The 20,084-nt window shown below is 37.9% G+C and overlaps 1 protein-coding gene across 1 annotated transcript; it reads left to right on the top strand.

Moving 5' to 3' along the window:
• The first annotated feature begins 1,426 nt into the window (after positions 1 to 1,426).
• ces3.1 (carboxylesterase 3, gene 1) lies at positions 1,427 to 19,945 on the top strand. Its single transcript, NM_001126547.1, has 13 exons — positions 1,427 to 1,551; positions 5,809 to 6,007; positions 6,861 to 6,999; positions 7,979 to 8,112; positions 8,672 to 8,825; positions 9,294 to 9,407; positions 11,112 to 11,207; positions 14,285 to 14,425; positions 14,749 to 14,826; positions 15,241 to 15,388; positions 17,272 to 17,421; positions 17,498 to 17,570; positions 19,224 to 19,945. Exons 1-13 carry the CDS (start codon positions 1,491 to 1,493, stop codon positions 19,408 to 19,410), a joined length of 1,674 nt encoding a protein of 557 aa, NP_001120019.1. The 5' UTR covers positions 1,427 to 1,490; the 3' UTR covers positions 19,411 to 19,945.
• The last annotated feature ends 139 nt before the right edge of the window (positions 19,946 to 20,084 follow it).

Genomic DNA, 20,084 nt, shown 5'->3' with positions numbered 1-20,084 from the left:
CCGGGCCCCCTTTAAAGCAACCATCGTCCAGGCCCGGGACAACTTTCCCCCCTGTGCCCCCCTGATGGCGGCCCTGCACAGATATATATTTTACCTTCTACTTTGGTGTGCAAGAAGAGATTATTTATGCTTATAAAAGTGATCTCTTCCAACAAAGAAAGTGCAGGGCCAGAACTAGGGGTAGGCAGAAGAGGCACTCTACTCCCCTCCCCCCCGGTGTCATTGTGCATGTGCGCGTTCACTCACATGTGTGCACGGAGGGGGGCAAGGTGATTGGCTGGGTTGGCTGGGTTGCCTTGGGAATGTGGCTCACAAGAAACTGAACTGGGTTGAGAGTGAATTAGGTACATGTCTGATGTAACTGGGCATGTCTAGGCAGATAATTCATATATAAGCTCTGTCAACTGCAGATTGACTAATAAAAACAGAACTCTAATTGACTGGTATGGGTTAATATGCTAAAATATACACCTATTTTGTGAATTCACCTCCACAAGGAGGGCCCAAGGATGCTTTCTTCTTTCTTAGGTGACCTTGTGTAAAAATTACTAGTGCGTTCTCTGGACTAGTCTAGCAAACAAGTCTCTTCAGTGCTATCTTCTCCCCAGATCTGCACTAGGATTTAACATAGACCATCGTATTTTAAGTACTCAGAGGCCCAATCAGCCCACTAAACTGTGACTCTCTATGGCATCTTATAGCAGCCCCTCTGGCATCTGCTGCTGCATTTCTGATTCACTGATATAAAAATGTTGGGCCTTGTCTGGATCAGGATAGGGTTTCTGATTAGGTTATGAACTAATTTTTCCCTATTTTTCGGTGGGAACCTACATCCTACAGTCAATGTATTTCAATGAGAAACAATAAGTCTGTCAGACACCATAAGGTTTTATCTTGTCAGATGAAGACACAGCATGCAGTGCTATAACAGGTGCATTGTGTTGGATGGCAAATCTTCCCATTCAGTCCCATTATATTTTAACACATGCAACTACATCCAACTTGTGGGATGTGTTTTGTCAATCCAACATCATCCTACAAAACCTGTGGCGTTTAACCCTAAGTTTTCCTCATTTCTGTCATGCTTTATGGGATTGTGGGATCAGGCTAGTGTCCGAAGGAGCCGTTTAGTCACCCATACTAGATCTCTGCACCACCCCACTGCAGCACTTATCCTGCCTGCACCCATTTTAACTGATGCATCTGTAAATCATTTCCCTGCATAGTACCGAATAGATTATCCACAGACTTTTCAAATCTTTGTGCTGTTTCTCCATAAAACTAGTGGGTGGAGGAAACTTTCCAGCAGCCAATGAGAACTGCTGTACTAAATCCTTTCTGTCATACGGGATCAGTAGTACACAGTTCCATGCTCTGTACGCCTGCTCCTGTTGAGCTGCTACACCTGTAATGAAAGTTTCTTTCCTTAGAAGCTTCAGTGTATTTGCCCATTCATCAAGTGATTTCTGCTCCGTGCTGAACGTTTGCAAATGGGATCCCTGATCAAAGTGCTTCTCTTGTGCTGTGCGACTCTGGAAATCTATGGAACAGGTGAGAATTGTAGCACATTAATAATAACTTGAATAGGAAAGAAGGTATGTGATCTTTGTACTTACCTGTGTGTATTAGACGTGATAACATGCCTGTTTTACAGGAACTGTGTTAAGATGCAGAGAGGGTAAAAAGCCAATATAAAAATGAAATAATTATCTAATTATGCCTTCTAATATGTCTTCTGTGTTCTTTGCATCATAATATTTTCTCTAATAGCCAAAAGGATAACTACCACAGTCACAGAAGACATGGGTGCTAGTGCAGGTGTTATAACACACTTTGCAAATCAAGTACTTTTTTATAACTTCTTTATTGCAAAAAGTCACATCATTGAAACATGACATCATATTAAGTAATACAGAAAAACAATAAACCGGAAAGAAAATATGGTAGCGTAATATAAGTAATACAAGGTATTGTGGCAATTACTGATTTTTCATTGTGTTAAGTTTTACTGGTTCTTAATGTGCAACCACATATTTTAATTGCAATATTCTAATTTAAAAAATAAGAATAATGCAATACACATGATGTTGACTGCTTAGTTTTTTTTCTTTTATTAAAAACTAACCTGATTCTTCTTCATTCTAAATGTTAACATGAAATAAGATCTTTGAACTACCCTGAGCAATTATCAGCAATTATCAGCCTGATGACATAGGGTTAAGTGCTATCTATATAATTAAAGGTGTACTCTTTCAAGGTGAAGGTTGAAAGCTATTTAACAGGGCCCAGGGGTGGGTGAGTTGGCCCAGCAGTCTTGCTATTTTCTATGTGTCATGAATTCTCTACTTGTCCTTTCTACTTGTACTTTCCACTGTCTTTAATCTGAAGTGCCAGTGGACTGACCTCTCAACACTAGAATACCACCCTGACTATATAAACTCGGCTGTGCAGCTTGCTATTTTAATTGCCCTGGTAAAGGATCTACTGGCTGGGTTATTTGTTGGATAAAACAATGGGATGAGAGACCTCTCCTTGGCTTTAGGGTTAAAAGCAGGAGGAATCTCAGTGCCACAGTTTGGGACAGACGTCCTTGGAGATGAAAGCAGAGCAATGTCTCTGGTAAATAATTTTTTCCCCACACCCCATTTAAATGAACTACACGAGAGTTACATCTTCACCCATGCATAATTACCATATTTACAGTTTACTTGTATCATTGTGGTAAATGTAACATGTAAAACAGTAAAACAGTACTAAATACATGGTCCCTTTCTCACACTTACTTACACTGAGGGATAAACTCCACAGGAGATTGGGATAAGATTTTTGTCAAATTTTATCTGATCGTGTCATGCAACACCATGCAACACCATGCAACACCAAAAGATTTTGTAGGATCCTACAAAATTTAATCTGAATCAGATGTAGTGTAAAGTTGGATCAGATTAAAGGGTTGATTCACTAAAGTGCGATAATTTTTATTGCACACTTTTTTACGGTAAAAAAGACGCGACAATTAGCGCGCGATTCACTACAGTATTATCGCATGCATTAATTTGCGTGCAACCACATGCGGTAATGTTAACGCATGTGTTAATTAGTGCGCAGAAAAGAATACTAACACATGATTCACAAACACTTAGGCGTGCTAAATATCGCATTAGACTATGCGAAAATTAACACCTAATTATAGAAAAGTACAGTTAATGAGCTTTTGGCAATAAAATATGGACTTTGCAGTGTTATTTATTCAAGTGTGTTGGCCCTAGAGTGATGTAGCCTCCAGTTTGCCGCATATAAATAGTAGCATATAAATAGTGCAAATAAATAGTAGCATATAAATAGTAGCCACATATAAATAGTGCATATAAATAGTAGCCACATATAAATAGTGCATATAAATAGTAGCATATAAATAGTAGCCACATATAAATAGTGCATATAAATAGTAGCATATAAATAGTAGCCACATATAAATAGTGCATATAAATAGTAGCCACATATAAATAGTGCATATAAATAGTAGCCACATATAAATAGTGCATATAAATAGTAGCATATAAATAGTAGCCACATATAAACAGTGCATATAAATAGTAGGATATAAATAGTAGCCACATGCGGCTACTATTTATATGCTACTATTTATATGCACTATTTATATACTACTATTTATATGTGGCTACTATTTATATGTGGCTACTATTTATATGCTACTATTTATATGCACTATTTATATGTGGCTACTATTTATATGCTACTATTTATATGCACTATTTATATGTGGCTACTATTTATATGCTACTATTTATATGCTAATATTTATATGCACTATTTATATGTGGCTACTATTTATATGCTACTATTTATATGTGGCTACTATTTATATGCTACTATTTATATGCACTATTTATATGTGGCTACTATTTATATGCTACTATTTATATGCACTATTTATATGTGGCTACTATTTATATGCTACTATTTATATGCACTATTTATATGTGTCTACTATTTATATGCTACTATTTATATGCACTATTTATATGCTACTATTTATACGCGGCGACTATTAGCGCACATAAAAATAGGCGTTAATTAGCACGCATGCGGTAAATGCCGCATGCAATATTGCGTGTAAATTAGCGCAAGTATGCTTATAGTGAATCGTGCGTTAAGTGGCGAAAATTTAGACGCAATAAAATTTTTATCGCACGCTATAAGTAGCGCACGTTTTAACGCACTTTAGTGAATCAACCCTTAAGTTGGAAGATGTGTTTTGTTCCTGCATCTCGATCTGACAGTCAATGTATACGAATGAGAAAAAACATCAGACATCTTTGGCTGCCTTTGGTCCACTGAGCCTGGTATCAGAATAGGCCCCAGTAGAGCCTTATTGCACTGGAGTACCCATCTTATACTCTAGAGAAGTCGGGGACAGGGACCCTGTGAACGAGGACCAGTTAGATAGTTACTCTTGTAAGAGCACTCTTTAGGAGAGTGAGATAGAGAGGGTAGGAAGCAAGAGCAGCCCAGCTCCACCAAGGAAAGTAGTAAGGAAGTACCCTTCCATACAGGCAATGGTGCCTCAGCATAGGGCCATGGTTTAAGACATAGGACAGGCAGTATCTCAACCCTGTTCCACAGCCGGCTGTAGGACTCTTAAGTTAGGGGTTATCCACCTGAGAACTGCAGTATCTATCCTGGCTGCTTCCAAAGGGGTGCCTTGATGACCAGGTGCATTTACCCTGCCCAGACTCCCAAAAGAGGTGGGATAAACTGGGTGCATCCTCTCTTGTTGTCCTCAGAGTACTATCATATACCATCTGCATTGTGAGTATATTTGACTTAACCCTGCATTGCCATTTGTCTCCGACAATAAACTTGTGCTATAGTTTAACTGCAAGAACCTTCTGGCGTCCATCTCTGCTAAATCTGCACTGCACACAGTTACAATGAGTTGTAGTTCCACTACACCCTTGCTCCGTAGGTCTCTTCTACATAGCGAAGGTCCATCCTGTCTAAGAGAGTCACATGTACCCCATGCTCTAATACCTACACTAGCCTGGGATTAACTATTTTATAGCCAAATAGGGGTTTCATGGGCATTCTTGCAACCTTTGCTATTTATCAGCTTGATTTCAAAGTCTGGTCAAAAGGTTTTTGGGGCAGGAATTAAGATAAATCCCAGTAGATGACCCTGAGCACTTTGTTGGAAGAATTTCTTTCTGGTAACCTGGAAGTGGAGGGTAGTTTACATCAACCCCTTTGGGGATCACTTAAGAGAGAACTTCTGGGCTTTTTGGCAACTAGGTTTGCCACTTCACCCCTTTAATACTGGCCACATATTGAATCCAAATCCTGCATGGCTAATTATCTATTAATTATGATGCATGCTGCATGGCTGCACATAAATCAGTTCAGTCTGCAGAGTGTGGATTTAATATGTGGCCAGTAATAAAGGCCAGATATTTCGCAATCTCTACTTGAATGATAATCCCCATGGTCACATTTTACCAATATACATTTAGTGCTTCTAAAGCTGATCCTTTAAGAGACTTTGCTTAGTTTTTGTTTTAAGAAAAATAGAACTAAACATATTTAATTGATTATTCCTTCTGATTTCACCCTGAACCAGCTCATACTCATTCTAGTATTTGATTGTCTAACTAGTTAAAAATACACACAATAGTAGTAGAAATGCACACAATATGATTTCCTTAAAAATTGACTTGTTCCATCTTCCTTTAATCAAATATGAAGATTGTTGAAACTAATATCTAATATTATTTATTTTCATGGACCAAGAGGATGCAAGACCACTATTGATGACAAAGTATGGGCAGCTTCTTGGAAAAACAGTGGGCGCAAAGGAAACAGATAGATTAGTTCATGTTTTTATGGGCGTCCCCTTTGCAAAGCCACCTATCGGACCATTAAGATTTGAGGCTCCGCAGCCACCAGAGCCATGGAGCTCTGTCAGGGAAGCCACAGCACCTTCACCCATGTAAGTTCCTCTAGTGTTAAATAAAGAAAAGAATTATACATTTCTGTCTGTTAAAATTCTGCAGTACAGTGAGCATGCTCCTTTTATAAATATTTGTTGACCTTGCATTATTATACAGATTAAGAAGTAGATATAAATATATGCATGCCAATCTGTAAGTGTTTCTCAAACTGTGAGGTCATCCATACTTATGTGGCACCCCTGAGGATGGTAAGATCTGCTCTGATGCCTTGCTCTCTGCACTTTTTAAGAGATGGGCAACTGGGCATAACTACAAGGCATTCTAGGCTCTCCAACTTAAGTTGGCCATACACCTGTTGATCCACTCATTTGGTGAGCGTTTCTTTCCCTGACATGCCGACCCTGAGGTGGGGGATCTCAGGCTAACCTGATTGTTTGGCCCTTGGGTTGATGATCAGATCATAATTTCCACCAATGCAAGGTGTCACCCGAGAGAACTACATCATCATGCTGCTATGGTCCTCTATCCAACAGGAAGATCAAACCTGTCCGATGGATATCTGCCCAAATTTCAGTCAGATATCAGTCAGCCAGGCCCTTGAGCCAGTCTCATACACAGGCCAATAAGCAGCTGACTCATCCCAGAAGGACTGGTCTGCAGCTTTTATCAACCCATATATGGCCACATTCACTGTGGGCCAAGGCCCTCACAGGGAGTCAATCAATAATGAAATACACAGGGGTAAAGGGATATAAGTGGATAAGGGTCTGGAATTAGGAAAATGGTGGTGATGCATGGAGTTTGGTGAAAAAAATGTTGAGAGCCACTATGTGTACCAATGTTATTTAACATTTATTGTTTTAAAGCAAATATTCATTATTGTTTATCAAGGTGTTTACAAGATAAAGAAGTAATGGAACTACTTGCTGATTTTTTCAAGGCAAAGTTTGATTTTTCTCGAGTTTCAGAGGATTGTTTGTACCTAAATGTCTTCACTCCAGCAGACAAAGGAGAGAACCCAGGGCTCCCTGTAAGTTTAACAGATCATTTTGGGTAAAGGTAAAAAAAAATAATAAAAAAACAAAAATATAATTGTGCAATTAAATATATAATTTTTATTAGAAAGTTATTACAATGCCAATTGTATTTGTGCATAGCTTAAATAATAAGAGTAGCTTCATGGTGGTGTATTTTTGGTGCTGGTGGATGAGTTGATAAACACTTTCACTATTCCACAAAACCTTTATTCAGACTTGTGGGGTCCCATTATTTGTATAAGATAGGACTGGCCAGCTTTAAAGCCCTTTAGTTTCTGCTGAACCACAGTTCATCATATCTTCTTTATAGCCATAAGGTGCATTTCTGGAGTCATACATCTAAGAGCATGCAGGTCGGGTAATTCTTGTATGTTTATAGAAAAACAGAACCAGCACACTTTAAAGCGCAGTGGTCATCCCAGTTATTCAGTTCTTCCATTTGCTGGTTTTGTTTTTCTATGCACTTGTATGATGGGTGCTGATCCCACTTGAACACTGAGCACAAGAGTAAGCCATTAAAAGAGGTCCTGGAGTGCCTTTGAAATCTGTATGTATAACACTTGTATATTGCCATTAGTTATGTGCAGACCTGACCTGCAAACTGAGGGATCCACAAGATTACCTTTAGGTCAGGTGTGTTGCGGGTCAGACTGGGGAAATACAATCTTTCTCTTTTCCAAATGTTGCCCTGTCTTAGAGCCTAGGGCACAAGCATAAGTAGTGTACAGAGCAGAAAGACGCACATACAAGACTCCCTTTGCCTCCCTTGGTAACTGGCCACTCCCTGCCACCTAAGGCCATGTTCTCACCTTGCCTCATGGCATGATCAACCCTGCTCAGGGGTGAGCTCCAGTGAGATTTATATTGTGATAACCACAATGCTAGACTGTTAATCATTGCTTTTTGTTTATGTTCACTGAAACAGTGCAAGGAAAATTTATTGAGCTTAAGTTTCTTAAACTTTCTGTATAGGTCATGGTGTTCATACATGGAGGAGGACTTGCCATCGGAGGAGCATCCATGTTTGAAGGCTCTGCTTTAAGTGCCTATGAAAATGTTGTTGTGGTGTCAATCCAGTATAGACTTGGCATTATGGGATTCTTAAGGTAAAATATTCTGTGGCTCTCTTTTGTATAATAGTATAAGAAACTCTTTTTAACCCCTGCAGTTGTATAAGAACCTATTGGCCCTATAATGTAATATGGAACATTCGAGGCATTTAGGCAATAGAGATTTAAACATGGCCATGTGAAACTACTTTCAGAAACAATGTTTTGAGAACAAAAATAAAAGGGTAGCAGTACTGGCTGCTTCTGTGGATAAATGTAAATACATTGATATATTTTTTATTTGATGTTGGTATTTATATCATTCATAGAATATTCTTATTACCTTTTCATCACCAGGATGCTTTTTATTTGCTCTCCTTTTTGGTCAGTTGGCTAAAGCAATATTATTTTTAATTTTTTTCTTTCTTCTTGATGTATATAATTTTATATGGCTGAGCTTCATACATCTATTTCCTTTTTCAGGCTCCACTAATATTTCATGATATCTATATATACATATTGCGATAAGAGGCTTCATTTAACTTCAGTGACAAGATAACCAATGCTAGAAATAGACACCTTAGAAGTTTATAACCCTTTCCCTTTGCACTCTCAGTACTGGTGATAAAGAAGTACGTGGGAACTTTGGATTTCTGGATCAGGTTGCAGCTTTACAATGGGTTCGTGATAATATTAAGGATTTTGGAGGTGACCCACAGTCAGTTACAATATTTGGGGAATCTGCAGGTGGCTTGAGTGTTTCTGCACTGGTAAGTGTGATTTGTGTCCATAAGAATATGTTGTGCTTCTCTGCACCCCCTGTGCAGAGTCAATTTATATTACATTATTGAAATATCAACTGTTATGTTTCATGACTAGTAACTCTATATCAACACATAAGGTAGCACAGCCAAACTTCTAGTTAATCAATACATTTTCATTGCATCACAAGTCATATTATCTGGAGTGACTATACCTAGTATGGAAATGCATAAAAACAGTCAAGGTGCATAGGGGTTGAGGGCCTAGTATGTCATGACACTTTACAATCAGGGATAGTTAATTCTTTACATAAAATTAGTATATGTGCTAAGATAGATGAAAAACTTTGGACTGCACAACAATAAGTATTAAATAATAAGGGGACAGAGGCATGGTACTGTGAGTTCCTGCTCCATTTTTTTCTTTGTTTTTAATCTTACAGAAATTCTAAAAATAATTTTGAAATTTAATTTCAGGTACTGTCTCCACTTTCTGAGGGATTGTTCCATAGAGCCATAGCTGAGAGTGGAGTTGCAATACTTCCTGGTTTGACTGCAAGTAAAACTGAAGAGATTCTTCCTCTTCTAGATGTAAGTCTATTTCTTTGATAAACTGTATTCAGAATGCTTTAACATGGTGCTCATCAACAGTAAATACTGTTGTGTCCGAGGCACTGCCCTGCCTCCATTCACATTAAAAATATTTGCAAACAATTTGACATGTAGGAGCAGCTTGCTACAATGTTGCTTGAATGGCCATTAGAGAACCTTACAAAATGCACAGATGCAGTAAATAGATGAATGCGCGTGTAGTGGTCAGTCATGGTGCCAAGTCAAAATACATTAGGAAATCCATTAACCCATTGGCAGGAGGTTTCTTGCTGAGAATATATTGTTTAAGTGGATCACAAGGAGTAGGACGCAAATCTTTATTAAACCAGGAATATTAAATAGTAGGTACAAAAAAAAATTCTGTAACACTGAATTAAATGGAAAGGCAGCAAAGGTATTTCGGAAGTAAAGGACTTCTTAGAAAGATAGTTTACAGTATTTAAATCTAGGCATAATATGCCAGAGCCTTAGCAATACACATGGAGGGGAGTTTCCACAATGTTTTCAAGCAAAAAGCAACAGTTCTTGGTCTCTTTGATCTGGTGGAAAGATAAGTGGTGTATAAGGCAGAATGCTTCTGGTCCCAGTTATAGGGTGTTCCAGTCAATACCAACTGAGAAGATGGAAAAAAGAAGAAATTGCATAAAACTGACCCCCCCCCAGCATTTTAAGACTGCAAATTGTCCTTCATCAGACACTTTTGACGCACCTTTGTTTGGACTTTTCCCTCTTAGTTACCCAAATGGTTTAATGTCTTTGTGCAAGTGCAAGCTAATGTCTTACTTACAGTGGTAAATCCTGGCACTAGCATTAGAGATTACCCTGACAAGGCTCACTGTACATTGTTGCCCTTATTGCATTGCACCAACACCACCACTTATCCATGGAGCAGGACCCATAGCAGCCAACTCTATGCAATTGGAAGTTTGAAATTACAATTTATATCCTCCAACAAATGCAGAATACTATAAAAAACGGTAAGTTAATAACCTTGGTAACTGGGAAGACATCAAAAAGTGAGACCCTACATTCCCTTTGTACATTTATAAAAATTGTGTATTTAAAGGGATTCTGTCATGGTTTTTATGGTGTACTTTTTATTTATAAATTACACTTTTTACATAGCAAATAATTCACTCTACCATTTAAAATGGCACTCTCTATATGCTGCTATATTGTGTTTTGGGATAGGGATGTTTTTAATTAATTGCTATGATGCTGAAGAATAACATTTATATTCTTTAGATTTTGTATTTCCAAGTTCTCTTGTGGTTTATGTATTTGTTTGGTTCCATCTTGCTACCTTCCCATTGTTTTGCTAATCAGCTGCTGGGGGGTAATGGAGGGGGGTGATATCACTCCAACTTACAGTTTAGCAGTGTGACTGAAGTTTATCAGAGCATAAGTCACATGGCTGTAGCACCCTGGGAAATGAAAAATATGTGAAATTTTAATGATAAAATGAATGATTAAAAAACAGATTTCAATACAGGATTCTGCTGGAGAAGCTTTATTATGGATGCATTTTGAAAAAAAAGCATGTTTTCCTATGACAGTATTCCTTTAAGCACGATAATAGTGGAATAGCCATTTTTGATGTGTGTAAAAAAGTTTTAGTATTTCTGCTTTTGAAATGGAGTGAATGTTAGCGTTATGTATATTTATTCATCTTTTTCTTTGCAGATGGTCATTAATGTATCCTCCTGTAGTGTATCGGACCTGGTAGGCTGTCTAAAAAACAAAACAGAAGATGAGATTATTGAGATTACTGCAGCAATGGTACGGGAAATTTTATGGTTTCACCATGTCAGTATGAAACGCCAATAATTATGTTACTACACATTTCTTGAAAACTTATGTAGGGACCCATAGGGTTAAATGGTCCCTATGACTTTAAATCCCTACAGGTTTAGTTCCCTTAGTTGCTGGGCAGAAGGGAATGTATCTAAGTAAATTAATTAACATATGTGTGCTATTGGCTAGCAGGTATGGTGACCACTTCCTGCATCACTTTGTGATAGTACTGGGAAAGGAGTGGCATCTTCCTCTTTGCTTCCACCTGAGAAACAGGGTGGATGTGTGCTGTGAGCCCAGGGCACAGGCACAGGCCCAAGTTGGGGCACAGTACACTTAAGGGGTATATTTATCATGCTGTGTAAAAAGTGGAGTGAAGCATTACCGGTGATGTTGCCCTGGGCAACCAATCAGCACTTAGATTTTAACAGTTAGAAAAACAAAGCAAAGCATCTGATTGGCTGCTATAAGCAACATCGCCGGTAATGTTTCACTCCAGTTTTTACACACCATGATAAATATACCCCTTAAAGGAACAGTAACACCAAAAAATGAAAGTAAATAAAAATAATTCATATATTATGTACTATTGCCCTACACTGGTAAAAGTTGTGTTTTTGCTTCATAAACACTACTACAGTTTATATAAATACCCTGCTGTGTAGCCATGGGGGCAGCCATTTAAATTGAAAAAAAGAGAAAAGGCACAAGTTACTAAGCAGATAACAGATAAGTAGCATAGATTCCCATTGTATTCTACACAGTTTATCTGTTATCTTCTTATGTAACCTGTGCCTTTTCTCCTTTTTTCAATTTAAATGGCTGCCCCCATGGCTACACAACAGCTGTTTCTATTAACTACAGTAGTCTTTCTGAAGCAAACACACAACTTTTACCAGTGCAGGGCAACAGTACATTATATTTTAATTATTTTAAAACATTTTTATTTTTTAGTGTTACTGTTCCTTTAAGAGTGTAAGGCAGTTAGAGCTGAGCTAGAAAGAGCAGTTCTGAGCTCTTACATAGGACTTGCAGTTTTGAAAGTATCTCTCCCAGGCCACATTGCCTGTAGTGTAGGGATCCAAGTGAATAGGAATCAGGATAGAGAATTCCCTGAGGGGATCCACTATGGGGTGTGTCGCAGAGGTGAAGTGAGATTCCAGCCAAGTCTGTCCTCAGGGGAGTGTCAGTCTATATTACACTCTGCATGTGGTGTTGCCTGGTGTTCAAAAAACACTTGTTATTTTGTTGTTTGCAAGAACCTCTGGCACCCTCAGTTTTTATTTTTCTGTATGGCACCAAGAGAGGTGTAGTTGCACAACACCCTCACCTTCCTATTCCACTTAGTGAAGGCCCATTCTCGGTGACAGATTACAGTGTAACCCATGTTCTACTGGTACTAGTCTGGGAAGGAAGCTATTGAGCTGAAACAGAGTATACACTTAGGGGCCCATTCATGAAAGTATGAATGATTCTGAATACAAAACATTTGTATTTTTTCAAATTTATAGAACTGTGCATATTTTCTACGTTTTTTTCATTAATTTGCGCGACTTTTTCGTAATTTGCAACAAATTTTATGCAGCAAAATCGTATTTGTCAAAATGAGTACGAAAGTTTCGGATTCATTTAAGCTTCGGTATCATGACTTTCCTTGGGCCAGGCTGGAGCTGCAGAGTGCCATTGAGTCCTATGGGAGGCTTCCAAAATCATGCACAGAAGGATCAAAGTTGGAAAGGTTTTCCCGCTGTTTACGGTCGCTTAGATATGAAAATTTCGCATCTTTCGGATCGTCAATACGATATTATTGTGACTATTGCAGTTTTTTCGTAAGCATTTTCGTGACATTTCCGATCATCAGAAATTATCGTATCTAATCTGAATTTTACCCATTTCAGGATTCAAATTTGTACTTTGATGAATCTGCCCCTTAGTTACAAAGGTATTATAGTTGTTTGAAGCCTAACAAGTATGTGTCATATAAATGCACCACATTTAACTAAGGCTCACACAAGGGTCATAAAAGGTGTTTTTTTTATGGAACTTGAGGATAACCAGCAAATCAGGGAAAGTATGTTTCCCTAAAGAGATAAACTATATTTTAAAAGGAAACCTCATCATACAATTACTTTTTAATAAATGTATTATTTTGTTTACAAAAGGTTCAACTGTACTGTCTTTTCTTTAACTTTAGATAGCACTGCAGATAGCAATTAATTATGTAATTTTAAAAGTAAAACATTTCTTTTCTGCTAAACATTTGTATATCATTTACTCCCATTGCTCCCATGGACATTACACTTTTCCCCGAGGAATAACAAAAATGTAACACTGTCTGTTAGAAAACCCTTTATTAAAGGGGTGGTTAACTATTAGTATAACATAGATAGGGTTATTCTAAGACAATTTGCAAATAGTCTTTATTTTGAATTATGTAGCTATTTGTTTGAGTAGCTATTTGGTTGCTAGGGTACCATTTACTCTAGCAACCAGGGTGAGCGAGAGACTGGAGGATGAACAGGAGAGAAAGAAACAAAACAATAAAAATAAAATTGTAGCCTCACAGAGCAATCGTTTTTTGACTGCCAGGGACAATGACCCCAATTTTAAAGCTGCAGACGAGGCAGAAGATAATAATTAAATCTGTACATAATGCAAAACAACAGACAAAAAAAGATGCAAAGAAAATTTGCTAAGCATAGGGCACTCTATAACATACTAAAAGTTTAATTAAAGGTCAACTACCCCTGTAATCAGTCCAGGTGTCTTGTAACATGTTTTCTTTGATTTTGAGGGGATATGTCTGCTTTAAAGCAAGAAGGCTGCTGATTTATAGAAAGAAAATATAATTATAAGCACCAGAAAATATCCTCTATTTAAGCATTTAGTTGACTGGTGCAACCCCTGAATATCAGTGTTATTCTTCTATTTGTACCCAATTGTTGAAAATTGCATCCCTGCACAGCTATGCTTGAGTGCTTGAGTGTGATGAAAAGGTGCTGAGCGGATTATCCCTAATAAATTTAAGTTCACATATCAGGTTTTAGAATTTGTTTTAACAGAGATATGTGATCTTCCCTGCTGTTGTTGATGGTGTGTTCCTTCCCAAACCTGCGGAGGAGATCTTAGCTGCCAAGGAGAGCCATCCAGTTCCTTTTCTGATTGGTATTAATAACCATGAATTTGGTTCTATGCTGCCAGTGGTAGGTACCTTTTTTGTTATAAATCTCTCGAGTATTTAATAAAGCATATTTTTATGAAATTGCTCCATGTTTCTTATTGTGGAGCTATAGTAAGCATATGTGAAGAATCTCAATAGTTGAAGCATTTATAAACTCATATTCTAATGTCTTACTGTGCTGATGCCAGGCCTGAAACATCAAGCTACCTCCAATTTATACACAATAATGCATATCTGTGTTTTAGAAATAATTGTAACAGTTATCCTGGGAGAATTTTATCCAGTCAGGAAAAATACATATGTGATGTGATAGTCCAATAATCCATACTGTGGTTTTGTGCACAGACACTTAATATCACTGGATACAGAGAAGGAATGGAGAAGAAAGACATTCAGGCAATACTTGGTGCTCTTCCTTTGTTGGTAAGGTCTCATATCCTGATGCATGCATATGTCTAATTCATGAAAGTAAAAATATGAAATGTATGTTTGTATGTAATCATAGGACAATGAATTGCATTTCTACTGGCATCTCACAATAAAATAAATTACTGCCAAATTATTCAAATGATTTTTAAATTATTACTGAAGAAGATGTTATAATCCTCAAAGGATATTTAAATGAACCACTAAGGGCCCATTCTATTCCTACTGCTCGTAGACGGGGTGGAGACATATTTCTGTGGAGTGGTTTCTTTGAATTCCCCTTCCCAATAGTTTGTAGATCAGTGACTTCAGTTACTCCCACTGCCAGGTTTGTGTTAAATAATATTGAGGTATCCCACTTAATAATAAAATTGCATGCACTAAATCTTGTTTTGCTTAACATTCTAACAGAATACAGTTTCCAGTGTTATTCCTTTCATCATGGAAGAGTACTTTGGCGACACAAATGATCCAAAAGAGTTAAGAAACAATTTCCTGGATCTAGCTGGGGACATTATATTTGTTATACCTGCCCTAAGAACAGCTAAATATCACCGAGGTATGTAAACCTGCCATTCATTGGATGTGTACAAATAAGTTATTCTTCCCTTCAGCAACAACTCATATACACTCTTATTGCAGTTTGAAATAAAGAGACAAATATATATTTCCTCTTCTTTTAAAAATTGCAGATAGTCTGGATTTAAACATTAAAGTTTTGTACAATAATCATTGCGTGTATGGTGGGAGACGAGGTGACTGATATCGGTAAAAGTCTTGGATATTGGTTGCCTTGTCAATTGGGCAGGACTGAAAATTTTGATTGGACGCCTTTGAAGGTGCCCAAACATTGTAAACGTCAATGCTGAATTGCAGTTCTTAACGTTAGAGTGGACGAATGATCTTTCTTACGATGTAATTGTAGTATTTATGGCCACCATTATTCTGTTGGGAGAAGATTTTATCTGGTGGTATAACTTTGGCACCCTGGGGTTCCCCCGCAAGGGCCCAACTCTTCTGAGCTGAAAATGTGGGCACTCAAGACGTTTGAACAATTGTGGGTCACCTGCTATTTCACATGCATCATGGGTTACCCGAGGGCCCCCTATATAGAAAAAGCAGGCCTGGGCTCCCCACGGCTGCATGGTCTGCTTTTTTTATAGGTTTGTTCTTTGTATATCACTTCCCATAGAGTTTTTTTAAGTTCTGGATCAGCTTGGTCTCCCCATTGGCTGGATAGTGGCTGGTGGCTGGTCAGCCTTTTACATACACTTTCTCAAATAGACCAGAGAGACAGAAGATCCGTGTGCAGGGTTGGGCAGGTATGTATTGTATGTATGTATTTATATAGCAACACATTTGTATGCAGTGTTTTACAATATGTGAACACAAACAGGGGTATAGTTATATTAAGTTATATAGTAATACTAGATAATATCTATGCTTAAGAGCTTAGAAGAACAGTTGTGATGAGGTACCTGCCTCAAGGAACTTACAAAGAGGTGGGAGTAAGTTCTGGAGAAGTGTGCACTGGAAACTTTTCCTGCGTCCTGCCCACCTTCATAAATTCAGAGCTGTGGGTAAAAATTCTAGAGAGGCCACCAGACACCATGCCCCCCTGATACCAATGCCTATGATATACTGTAGACCATAGAGTGGACTTTTTGTGCATTTCTGTGGCTGCCTGCTTGGTAAGGGTTACATTTTAAAAGGTCAATAATGTGTTATCATAAAAACATTTATTCTAATTTATGTGGATCGGAAGTCCCGCTGCTGCAATCTGGAATTCAATTCCAGCAAGATGCAGGGGGAAGGTATTAAGACTGTATTTGATGATTAATAAATGTTATAGCAGAGACTTATTGAGATATATTTGTGTATTTAGGCATCATTTTCCCTGGAGTACAATAGCTACTTACTGTATACAGGCTTAGTCTAGAGACTAAGGTTGATTGGTTGATTACTTTACCCCCCTGTGTAACATTTCCTGGGGATGCCCTTGCTTATAAAGTGTTTGTGTGGTGTTGACACAGACCTCTGTATTACTAATCACATTCTAGTAATTTATTGACTTTTAATCCCTTTTTTAGAGATCCCAACATTATATGAATTGTTTGGTGTACTTTTATTGTAACCTGTAAATGGGACAAGCCCTTTAAATCAAACTTTATTGCGGTAGTGCAACGTTTCGGGGCAAGGTGACCCCTTTATCAAGCAATGGGTCACCTTGCCCCGAAACGTTTGATTTAAAGGGCTTGCAGCTCTGAGTGCCATTGCATCTATTGCCAGTTTGGAGTTTGGGAGGGTGTCGATCCCTCCAGCAGTGTGCACCAGGCGCTCAACTTACTATGGAGAGCCAAGGGTGTGCGAGGAAGGTCTCTGGTTCGCTTTTATTGTGACCTGTGTCATGAGCTAACACTCCTATTTGTTGTTACCGGCTAGATTCGGGGTTTCCTGTTTACTTCTATGAATTTCAGCACCGCCCTTCATTGTATGCAGACTCAAAAGAAGATTTTGTTAAAGCTGATCATGGTGATGAACTTTACTTTGTTGGTGGTGGCCCATTCCTGAAAAATGGCATTCTTTTCAAAAGTAAGGTTTTCCCCTTTATTTCAGTTTTAGAGCTATATGTTTCCACCTTGGTTAACACAACTTTTGTCTTCACAAGGTAATGGAACAGAGGAAGAGAAAATCCTCAGTAAAACAATAATGAAATATTGGGCTAACTTCGCTAGAAATGGGTAAGGCGTCTTATTTACATATGTATCACAAATTTATTTTGCTTTCTATTTAATCCTACTTAATCCTAGCTTACATATTTTACTTTATTTTATGATTTATTTTCTGTTTTACTCATGTTTATGTAAGTGTTTTGCCTCATGTAGTCTAATGTACCACATTTACTATGTGTTTCCAAAAGCCTCTGTCACAAAATTTTTAAACAAAAGTTTGAACCACCAACCGAGCAACTAGATATATGCAGTAAGGACTCTCTGTCACAGTCAACTAATCGTTTCCAAATGCCTTACATATTGCTTTGGGTTTTGGCTGTGGTAGAGGAAATTTTTTGGGGGGCAACTAATCTCCTCATCATAGCCCTTAAAGTTGTAAATCAAGGGCCTCTCCTTTGGATATCTCATTTATATATAGAGGCATTCATAGAGTGCACTCCAGCTTGCACACAATTTACCATTGTGGATGAATATTTACAACCATGTTGCTAAGCTGAGTACAAATTACATTGTATTCTAGTGGGTTACAGCGGCAAAATGACAGTGGGTCTCATTTATTAATATAGGGCAAATTTGCCCATGGACAGTAACCAATAGCAACCAATCAATGACTTTTGTTAGCCAGTGGATGTAAAACAATATATGCAACACACTCATCATATAAATATGATAAATGACCCCTGTGTTTTGCAAGTCAGTTGAGTGTAAAGGGAAACCTGGAAAGACCACCTCAAGGCAGGTGTTCATTTCAGAGCTTCATGTTTTCTCTCTTGTTTCCATGCACCTTGTACTTTGCACTATTCAGCAAAGCAGTCAGAACAAGTATTTTAGTGCAAGGGGCAAGTAATAAGAATTGTGTGACTCAAGATGAAATTGCGAATTGCTGTTTTGCATAGTAAATAAGTCGAATGCTGAATACAATTGAATACAGAATCCTAAGGCAACTTACAAGTAAATCTTTGGTTGTTAATTGGTTGCAGTTCTGGAGCGCAGTAAGGTTTACTTATATACTTTTCTGTGTTTAGTCACACAAACAAACAAATACATGGGCTAAGATACAGTGAAATTTTTTTTTAAAATTTCACTACACATGTAGAACATGTGTAGGGGTTGTACAATGGTTCTGTTCTAAGGAACAGTGAGTGCCCATCCGGTTGATCCACTGTGCCCCTCCTTTGGTATACATAAAAAATAATAGTTGGTTCTGTCACCCAGCAGTTGATTTATATTCTTCCTTATGTTCTTACCCACCTCACCTTCCCAGACCCAACCCTATAAACCTGTCTTATGGAATGTTCCTGGCTCACATACATTCAGTGGTGGGAACACTTAGCAAACATGCCCTTTCACGTGCTCTCTTTACTGCCAGACAGCGCAGCCTATCTTATTCTATATGTTGAAAAATAAATAAATTACTGAGGTGAAAACTGCCAGTCACTAGCCCAGTCTGCTTTCTCTTAGAAATAGGATTTTAGGATCATCTGAGGATTGGACAACATTATTAAAAAAAGCAGTTGGTTTTGCTTTGTTAATGTCAGCTTGATTTCATTTTAAACTGCAATAATTCTGATTTCTCATTGCTGTTTTTGTTTTCATTGTGTTTTATTGATCTAAAATATAGGCTATAAAATATCATTCATTTTGCTCCCATATTGTTTGCAGGGATCCCAATGGGCATGGTTTGGCTGAGTGGCCAAAATATGATGAAGATGAAGACTATCTAGAAATTAACTTGACACAGAAATCATCTCAAAGACTGAAGGGAGAGAGATTTGAATTTTGGACCATCACCCTTCCTGACAAAATTCAGAAGTTGATGGAAGAAAAAGAACAACGTATAGAGTTATAAATGCCATTAATTAGGATTTTGTGCTGTGCAAGTACTGTGGTACTGCTCCAATATGCAGTTCCAATCCTGCACCCTACCTGACAGCACTGACAGAACTATTTTTAAACTGAACAAATCTACCTTTTTTCCTTAATGGGAATGTCATGTAATACTAATGAAAGTGCTTGTGAACTATAATGTATTTCACTGGTAACCCACATTTGCTGCCCTTAAAGTATAGTTAGTACTACTGTCAAGGGAAAGCCAATGAAAGCCACTCCAGCAATTGATGAACTACAACACCCTGCTGTTAAGGTTCGTGAGTTATAAATGAGCAACAACTTGTTCCCTACACCTGCCTAGCTCTTCTCTGACAACAACACCATTCCAGCCTACTACAGCTCTGGCAACACATGCAAATACTCAGCAGAAATACAGAAAAAAAAACTTAATGATAATATGTTTATTAATAGGATTAACGTGTTAACAGGAAATCCATTTTTAGGTTTTTATGTTGCTAGATAACTTTGTGAAATAAAGTATAAATGAAGATTAATTTAACTCTGCATTTGCTATCATTATTCATACTGATTTATGGACAGTCATGGGTTTGGTCATTCTAGCACAAAGCATTGCACAAGTGATTAAAACACATTAATCTAGATCAGTGCTGTCCAGTTGGTGGCCTGTGCCCC

This window comes from Xenopus tropicalis, chromosome 4 (genome assembly GCF_000004195.4).
Source record: "Xenopus tropicalis strain Nigerian chromosome 4, UCB_Xtro_10.0, whole genome shotgun sequence".
Lineage (NCBI taxonomy): Eukaryota > Metazoa > Chordata > Amphibia > Anura > Pipidae > Xenopus > Xenopus tropicalis.
The sequence above is the reverse complement of the archived record's forward strand: the minus strand, read 5'-3'. Positions and strand labels throughout refer to the sequence as shown.